General features: G+C 34.4%; 3 protein-coding genes across 5 annotated transcripts; 2 read left to right on the top strand and 1 right to left on the bottom strand.

Moving 5' to 3' along the window:
- Nucleotides 1-200: 200 nt before the first annotated feature.
- On the top strand, nucleotides 201-3,212 carry LOC107434374 (growth-regulating factor 4). Of its 2 annotated transcripts, XM_016045840.4 has the most exons (5): nucleotides 205-417; nucleotides 533-773; nucleotides 1,412-1,757; nucleotides 2,310-2,773; nucleotides 2,943-3,212. In XM_016045840.4, exons 2-5 carry the CDS (start codon nucleotides 611-613, stop codon nucleotides 2,954-2,956), a joined length of 987 nt encoding a protein of 328 aa, XP_015901326.1. In that variant the 5' UTR covers nucleotides 205-417; nucleotides 533-610; the 3' UTR covers nucleotides 2,957-3,212. The 2 variants fall into 2 exon arrangements, with proteins under 2 accessions (XP_024923241.3, XP_015901326.1); XM_025067473.3 differs by having other exon boundaries at nucleotides 201-417; nucleotides 2,310-3,212.
- Nucleotides 3,213-4,166: 954 nt separating this feature from the next.
- Nucleotides 4,167-6,648, bottom strand: LOC107434377 (cadmium-induced protein AS8). Of its 2 annotated transcripts, none has more exons than XM_048464178.2 (5): nucleotides 6,309-6,648; nucleotides 6,102-6,143; nucleotides 5,092-5,355; nucleotides 4,536-4,796; nucleotides 4,167-4,450 (listed from the first exon to the last, which is right to left on the bottom strand). In XM_048464178.2, the coding sequence occupies exons 3-5, from the start codon at nucleotides 5,330-5,332 to the stop codon at nucleotides 4,437-4,439; spliced, it is 516 nt and encodes a 171-aa protein (XP_048320135.1). In that variant the 5' UTR covers nucleotides 5,333-5,355; nucleotides 6,102-6,143; nucleotides 6,309-6,648; the 3' UTR covers nucleotides 4,167-4,436. The 2 variants fall into 2 exon arrangements, with proteins under 2 accessions (XP_048320135.1, XP_015901329.1); XM_016045843.4 differs by having other exon boundaries at nucleotides 5,092-5,338; nucleotides 6,309-6,646.
- A 1,082-nt stretch (nucleotides 6,649-7,730) lies between these two features.
- On the top strand, nucleotides 7,731-8,942 carry LOC107430981 (protein PAM68, chloroplastic). The gene is made up of 2 exons (XM_016041858.4): nucleotides 7,731-7,968; nucleotides 8,222-8,942. The coding sequence occupies exons 1-2, from the start codon at nucleotides 7,888-7,890 to the stop codon at nucleotides 8,792-8,794; spliced, it is 654 nt and encodes a 217-aa protein (XP_015897344.1). The 5' UTR covers nucleotides 7,731-7,887; the 3' UTR covers nucleotides 8,795-8,942.

Here is an 8,942-nt window from a genome sequence, read left to right on the forward strand (position 1 = left end):
AAAGAGCACGACGGGCTCCGTCCTCGTAACTGCGGTGAAAAAAGCAGGCACGGACAGTAAAAAAGAGTTTGCCACGCTGGAAGTCTGAATCTCTGTTAAGACTGAGAGGAAAAACTGATCTAGTACCGCCTTTCAGAAAATAAAAAAATAAAATAAAAAAAGCACCATTATTATCATCCAATACAAAATTGTAATTATTGTACCAAATTTATTCACTCTCCCAAATTTAAAAATTAAAAAAAAAAAAAATCCAAAAATTTTGGCAGAAACCCTAACATCCATGGAAATGTCTCAATCAAACCCATCCTCGTTCCTTCATTGAACCTCCAAAACCAATCTTTCTCTTCATCTTTTCTCCTTCGTTTTTTCCCCCGAGAACCGTGAACCATGCTCCTTTTCTCTCTCACCGACTCCAAGGTAACCGCCTCACTTTCTCACTCTTTCTCGATCTCTTTTCTTTATAATCTGTGTGTGTGTGTGTGTGTGTGTGACTGTTATTGGAGCTAAGGTGGTTTTTGGGAGTGTTTGTCAGAAGCTGTAGAGGAAGAAGAAGAATAAGAAAAAGGAACAAGAAGAAGAAGACTAATAAGCAGAAGCAGAGGAGTGAGAAATGAGTGGGTCGCCATTTACAGTGGCACAGTGGCAGGAGCTGGAGCACCAAGCTCTCATCTTTAAGTATCTCAAAGCCGGTTTGCCTGTCCCTCCTGACCTTCTGGCCCCTATTCGGAAGAGTTTCCAGTTGACTTCTCCAAGGTTCTTCCGACATCCTACCTGTAAGCAAACCCATTACAAACCCCACCCCAACACGACAAGTTTCAACCTTTCCCTATTATTTTTTTTGTTCTCTGTCTACAATACACTATTATACGTTCATTTAATTGTTTTAACTTTTATATTTTAGCATATTTAGATGAGCTTTCATGTTCGTTAACTTGTTCAGATTACGGGTTAATTATTAGAAGGCAGCAGATTTATATAAATTTTTAAAATATCATATTGTGATTGGTGAAGATATTTTGGGCTGATATTGGTTCTGCTTGATATGTGTTAAAATGAGCTCACTTCTCAGCGAACTAGTTTAGATTACGGGTTAGTTATTCGGCTTTTCATAATGATTTGTCAAAATACCATATTGTGGTGGGTGAAGATATTCTGGGTCGATATTGGTTCAGCTTGCTATGTCTTCTTTCTCATAGATATCTTTCTTCTGCTTGCAAGTTATCATTTTTAATGGCTCAAATGTTCTGGGAGTTGAAGTTTGATACCTTTGCTTGATATGTGTTCTTTCTCATTACATGTCATTTTCTGCTTGCAAATTTATCCTTTTTGATGGCTTATATGTTGAAGTTGAAGTTGAAGTTGATCCTGTATTGAATTTTCTTTCTTATAACTTGTTATTAATTGTTTGCAGTGGGTTATTGTTCCTACTTTGGGAAGAAGATAGACCCAGAGCCTGGTAGGTGCAGGAGGACAGATGGTAAGAAGTGGAGGTGCTCCAAAGATGCACATCCAGACTCAAAGTATTGTGAGCGGCACATGAACCGAGGTCGCTACCGTTCAAGAAAGCTTGTGGAATTGAAAACTAACTCGCAGTCCTTGTCAACTGTATCATCAGACATTGCAACTGGGAGTAATACTTCTAGTGGAAGCTTCCAGAACATGCCCTTGCACTCTGTAGGTAACCGCAGGGCACTATGCTTACCATCACAGGTGGTGGTGGACCCTTTACCCTATGGAATTAGTAACAATGAGTACAGGTACATTAATTTGATTTTTCATCTATAGATGAAAGTTCATGAGTTTATGCTTTATTTCTGTCACTCCGTAGTTTTTCCATGCTTGGAGAACATTTGTTCTGAACATTAATTCAAAAACTGAAATCCTAGGATTAATATCTGTATGTAAGTAAGGTTGATTTCCATTAACTTCCCGATTAGGCAGAAGGGTTCTTAAATATTCTTACTTTGTTGACTTTATTCATAGTGCATGTTAGAGAAAGATAGAAACATAGGTTTAGAGATTTTGAGTTATGGTTTTGCTTTTCTTATTTGGTATAAGGTAGTATTCTTTTCTTCTCATCGAAGGAGGGGTTGTTGCACATGCTAAAGTTTATCATGTTTAGTTTGGTCTTTTTATAGAAGCAAAAATAGGAAGTTAGGCTGAAGTTGCTCATATTCATTTTAGTCCTTTCTGTGGAAGCAAAAATAGGGTTCCTTGATATGGTCAACGAACTTCATTGTTTCCCTTTGGGAATTAATTGTCAAAGGGACAAGTTAGGTGTCTTGATCTTTATAAAATGGGAAATACAGGTGCTATCGTGGACTGAATCCTGAGGCAGAGAAACGCAATTTCTTAATGGAAGCTTCAGGAAATATGAGTCTTGAAATAAACAATACTGTAGACAATTCATGGCGTCTGATGACATCTCATGTCCCTATGAACTCCTCAGAACCAAGAAACAGTTCTCTTTTTCCAAGTAATAGTCGCCAGCTAGAGACATTCCAGGACATTGAACCTCTAAATGTGGATGCTGCAATGCCCAAACAGGAGCAATATCGTTGTTTCTTTGGTAAGGATCTTGGCTCACTGGAATCTCCAAAAGAGGAACATCAGTTGCTTCAGCCTCTTTTTGATCCGTGGCCTAAAATGAGGGATTTGGGATCCCATATTGATGATCATAGATCAAATAAGAACTTGGTAACTGCTACTCAGCTCTCGATGTCCAGTCCAACAGCTTCTAATCTGTTTGCAAGAAGTGCTCAATCACCAAATGGTATGTGTACTTTTTACTTTTTTTCTTCTCTTATAAACCATGGTCTTGGAAACACGCTCTTCCCATTCCTTTTTTCAGGTAAAAAAACAGTGCAGAAAAATTCAGGAAAAAAAAGAAAGTAAAAAGAAAAAAGGGAGATTCTAATTGTTTGATTTACTTGATTATGCAGATGCTTATGGTTGAACTCTGAGCTAAAAGAACATGCCACCACCCTCATTTGTTGTTGCACTTTTAGGTCCTGCTTCTGTTTAACTAAATTTATGTTGTAGCTAGTTATCTAGTGCTTGTACCTGTAAGTTGTAACTATAATGATTTCTATCATTTTGTTTGGCTATTGTTTCCTGCCAAACCGGTTTTAGTAAACTAGATATGGATGTTCTATTTCTCTTATAAATAATGTACAATTAGTAGAGTACTTGATGGGGGTTGTGCTTGTGTATTTTCATCTCTCTCTCCCTCCCTACCTCTAAATGTTAGTGTGAGTAGAACTAACAAATACTGAAAGTAGGAGTTGACCATTATAATTTCTACTATTGGTTTGCACTTGGGATGGTTTACTTGTGCCAAAAGGATTATTGCTGAACATTTTGCCACCTCCAATTTATATTATGTCAAATAAGGTTGCATACGTAGAGACTGAAGATATATATTGACTATAATGCGTGGATTTGTGCCAAAACTTGTATTTGAGAGTCCGTGTTATACGTGACATAAGGTGTGTTCTTGTTTAAGTTTTGCCCATTTAAGCCAAACCACCGTTTTTCTTTTGCGAAAATTGAATCCATCCGATGGGCTGTTCTTCTTCTTCTTTTTTTCTTTTTCTTTCTTCCTTTTTTTTTTTTTTTTTTTGGGTAGAAATTAAGCTGTTTTTCTTGTTTGGGACAAACTAGTGTTGTACTTAAAGAGTCAACCGCCGAATGTATGAGCTTCTTTTATTATCGTTATAATGTAAGTAGAGCTGAGAATGAGAGTGTATGTATGAAATCAGGGAGTAAATCTTCTTTTGGGTTCATAACACTATTTATCCGCTGATGTTTAAGGCAAATTTTTATCATTGTAAAGCACTGGTTTAAAGAGGATTGGCGACAAATAGTTCAATGCTCAATGTCCATACCAATTTGAATCATGGAATACTATTCAATATTTTATACTTCGCTTTTCTTGAACACTATTATCTTTCTTTTGCCAAATCAAAAGGAGCATAATCAAGGCCGAAGTCATAATTAAAATTGAAGGCGATGGAAATTTGTAGTGTTTTTTTGTGGCTTTTACAAATCATAAAAACAATGATTAAAAACGAAGTGGACAAGCTATTTTTTTTTTTTTTTTTCACAACTATCCCAAAACTAATAGGGGAATTCCATACCCAAAAAATAAACAAATGAATAAACAATGAGTTCGCAACATTTGGAAGAGAAACTTCATTTTTTGGTATAAACAATGGCCCTTACAAAACTATAGACCGTAGGTTTCAAAGGCATTTTAAAACCTGGGTCCGATGGAAGGTGGTTTTTACATCAAATCTCTGAGTGTTTGCTATGATATAATATTATAATGGCCAGCGAATATTTTACAACACAAATAAACTTTGGATGAATAAATAAAGAATGTTCATACAGTTCTTACAATGTAAGAATTAAAGTAGTGGGGACTGTAAATGGTGTTAATCTCTCGAACCTGCAAGTAATGGATACTTTTGTGACTAATTTGAACAAATTAAATTAGTAGCAACTTCTAATGTAGATTATAGAAGTCAGCATACCTTTGCTTTTGCCTGGCTGGAAGAATTGTTCACCAGAAACCCGGAAACTTTCCCACATAGAACTAGCATGCATAGACAACATTCTCTTCATGTTCAATAAATCATTTTGCTTAAAGTTGGATAATCTTCCACTAGCTTCTCTTTGCAGACCTGAGATGTGAGGCACAATGGCATTCCAACCCTCTCCAACAAAATTTTTTGAGGAAAGAGTACCTCTAAATCTAGCAGTACCCGATAGGCCGCTTCTTGTTGCCATAAAAACTAGAAAAGGGTTGCGTCAGGATTCACTGAATCAGATCAAGGACTAGATACAGTATCACTTGGAGAATGCAAAAATTCCCCCATGACTAAAGAATATGAGCATTTGTCATCCTCAATGCATATCAGATATGAAAAATCTAATATCCATGTTTCCATGACAAATATTACTGTTGTTCACATTGCTCAACATGCAGACAGGATCTATATGTTAATCAATAACTAAATAAGAAGCAGTAAAAGATGATTAAATTATCATGAGGAATTGAACAGAAGAGGAAGATAGAAAATTCTGTACCATTGTAAGGAATTTCAAAGAGAAAATTTGCAGGAAGACCAATGCCAAAACCAGCCAAAGTTAAGCCAACACTAAATCCAACACCACAGCCAGCTCCAACATAACCAACTACCTCAGGGCCAAAACCAGGACCCCATCCAACACCACAACCGACTCCTATTCCCATGCCCCACAAGGCTCCAGAAGTTGGATGAACTGGGTTCCATCTTTCATATCTTCTGAACAACCCTTTTATGATCATTACAACCTGAGATCAAAGACGCCCTAGAATTTATAGTTTGGCTATAATAGTAATCAAAATAATTCAGAAAAAAACTCATTTTGGACAACTGGCTGTGATGGGCATTCTACTATGTGAAGTGTTACTGCTCAAAGCAAAGATTCAGTCATCTATCCTAGCTCATTTACACGTTTAATCTAGAGCAATCCAAAGGGAATGATGCAGCACAAGTTTTTAATGTAGAAAACTAGGTGAAAATACATGAGTAGTTCTAACGCAAACAAAATGGACAGATATAAAATGAGACATTCAACATGAGTAGGTCTAACACAAACAAAATGGATAGATATAAACGTCAGACAACATATTACGATATAAACCAGAAACAGAACCAAAAAAAAAAAAAAAAAAAGCATCTTCAAGAGATTTATACCACAAGAGAAACGAAATTTCCCACATGCCACTGAGAATAAACTGAAATATTGACTTCATATCCTAGATGCCATAACTTACCTCAGATGCATATGCTTCATAGTCTGACAATGAACTGAGTTTAGCACTTAGCTACGACAACTATGAGGCAACAATTTTCACATTCCCATAAGAAATTCTCAAATTCTATACTCACAAGTAGACCTACACACACACACACACACACACAAACCCACTATTCCTGTTTCCCTTATGCCATCAATGGGACTTCCTCAACATATAAATTTTACTTATTTCCTGTTCCTCAGAAAGAAGAAGAAGAAGAGCATCAAAGAGAAAGAGGAAAAAAAAAAAGCACCTGATTAGTAGCTCAATCTCAGTAGTTTTGAACTCTTTGACACTGCAAAAATTATGAGAATATCAACAAGACCAACGAACAGAATCAATAACCAAGTAAGGCAGATCCCAGAGCAAGAAATGTATGTTAAAACGAAGATTTAATCCAAAAACGAAAAAAAATTTACAAGACCCAAATGAAGAAAAAATGATTACGCATTGCAATTACCATAAAAAAAGATTTGTGGGTTCAGAATTCAGATTGAACCGGTCGTTCCTATTTCTTTTTCTAGTATGTTTCTTTCTTCGTGATACTTGTTTCTGAGGCTGCTTGATTCCCGTGTGGCTTTCTTGCTGGATAAAGGAGTACAAGGAAACTATACGATGGTTTGAGAAGGACCCGAAATAGAAAACCGAATAAACCCGAATAATCCAATAATTCATTTGGTTTTTGGTGCATAAAAAAATTAAAAATGGTATAATTTTCGTTTTTGTTGTCGATTTTCTTTTTGTCCCCAGTTGCTTTTTTGGATCGATTTTCCGTAGAGCTGGCAACGACAGATAATAATACGATACAAACACAAATGATTTGCAGATTTAAATTGATCAGATCATATCCAATTTATATCATTACCATCTAATAAAATTTAATAAATTAATAAATAAAATACGATAATAAATAATAAATTTATCATACCTATTAAATAAAAATATTTTTATAATTAAATAAATTTTATAATATTAAAATTATTTAATTTATTATTAAATCTGTATTAATTTGTTTTTAATTTATTTTTTAAAAAAATCTAAAAATAAATAAGTCATTAGTAATATTTTTTAAAAAAATATTATTTTATTGTTTAAAAACTAACTTAAATTTAAATTTTTAAATTTGTATATATTTTTAATGGATTAACAGATTGGATAACGAATTATATGATAACAAATATGTTTGAATTTATCTATTTCCATACAAAAATTTAATAATTATATTTAAATTAATTAAATTTCACACAAATACGACATAATACAACACAAGCATGATTTAACATGGCACATTGATGGATTTAATCTTCTATTCTCAATTTGGTGTAGCTTAGATTTCAAAAGGTTCACCTAAATAAATAAAAAGAAAATTATTCCAAAAAACTAAAAACAAGATTGGGTTTTCTGCATAATGCCATCTGATTTTTTTTTAAAAAAATTTACATTTTAGTCTCTTAATTTTTTTATATTAAAAACCTTATATTTATAAATTAGCTACATCTTTATTAGAAAATAGAAACTTTTGCATTGAGATGTCTACTTGGATATAGTAAATTAAATTATACTTATTTAATTTTACACTGAAAAATGTTTATTTTCAAACGAATAGTGTAAGTATAGGTCAACTATTAATTAGAAGTTTTTATTTTTTTCAAATAGTGATTATTACATCCAAGTTTTAGATATATTGAGTTCTTTGCAACAAAAAAAATCATGTCATTACGCAATTTTAAATTAAAATATTTTACCTGATTTTTTTTGTTCTTAATTTTTAAATGAAGTTCTAATAAAATGAAATACAGTGTTTAAGTGGGAGTACCATGTCAGACTGGTGACGTGGTATTATAGAAACAATAGCAAATTGATTTTTGGTTCGTAATGTCTCCCTATCTCCTCCAACCTTATCCGACCCAATCCATCGTTCTTTCCTCTCTACCAGTTTACTGGTTCATTTCCTTTCAGATGGGTCTCTACTGTATTCAAAGCAATTAAAGTTTGAATTTTTCATTGAGATTGAGCAAAGACCAAGATAAAACTCCCCAATGGCTGCAGTTGCAGGTGCATCTTCATGGCCATCTAAGCTCTCTCCTGTTGCCTCTTTTACCCCACCCTTACCCCACAAGGTACTTGTTGCTCCTTCCTTTTCTGCTTAGCTTCAGCTTCTTGATTGGTTTTTGCCTAAAGGTTACTTTTTGGATTTGGGTATTGAACCTTTAAGATCATACTTTGATGATTGCAAAGAAATTTGATGTATATATATAAATAGATATAGATGTATGGATATATGTAAGAATCTCCTTGATTTGGGGAGCTGTTTTTGTTTTTGTTTTTGTTTTTTGTTTTTTTTTTTTTTTTTTTTTTTTCCCCCCATAACAGATAACACTGAATATTTGGACACTTTCAATTACCAACCACTTGAGAGGACAAGCAGATTCAGAATACCCAATTTCCACAACAAAACATTGCAATAACAAGGCTAATTTCTCACACTTGACACCCTTATATGCAACCTTGAGACCAAAAGGGTTTGGTCCCTCCCCAAAGAAAACTAAGAAGCCCAAGAAACCCAACAAGCCGAGAGAAGATGATGAAGATGAGACAGAAGAGGAAGAAGAAGATGATGGAGAGGAAGGTGTAATACCAGAGATAGTGACAAATAGGATGATAAGCAGGATGGGTTTCACAGTTGGGATTCCTCTGTTCATTGGGCTGTTGTTCTTCCCATTCTTTTACTACCTCAAAGTTGGTCTGAAAATTGATGTTCCCACATGGGTTCCTTTCATTGTGTCATTCATCTTCTTTGGAACAGCTCTCCTTGGTGTCAGCTATGGGATTGTGTCCTCTAGTTGGGATCCATTGAGAGAAGGGTCTTTCTTGGGTTGGAATGAAGCTCAGAAAAATTGGCCTGTATTTTGGCAATCTCTTAGGGGTGGATCTGGAAAGAAGTGAGGCATATGGTATTTGTCTCCTGTAGTTCCAACAGATTTTGGTAGAAATTTTGATGAGCGTTATTAATAGTTCATGCTGCAAAAGTATCTAATTGCTTTTGATTTTGTATATATATATATATATATATAATATCAGGCTTTTTTTCTTA

The sequence above is a fragment of the Ziziphus jujuba genome, chromosome 6, assembly GCF_031755915.1.
Source record: "Ziziphus jujuba cultivar Dongzao chromosome 6, ASM3175591v1".
Lineage (NCBI taxonomy): Eukaryota > Viridiplantae > Streptophyta > Magnoliopsida > Rosales > Rhamnaceae > Ziziphus > Ziziphus jujuba.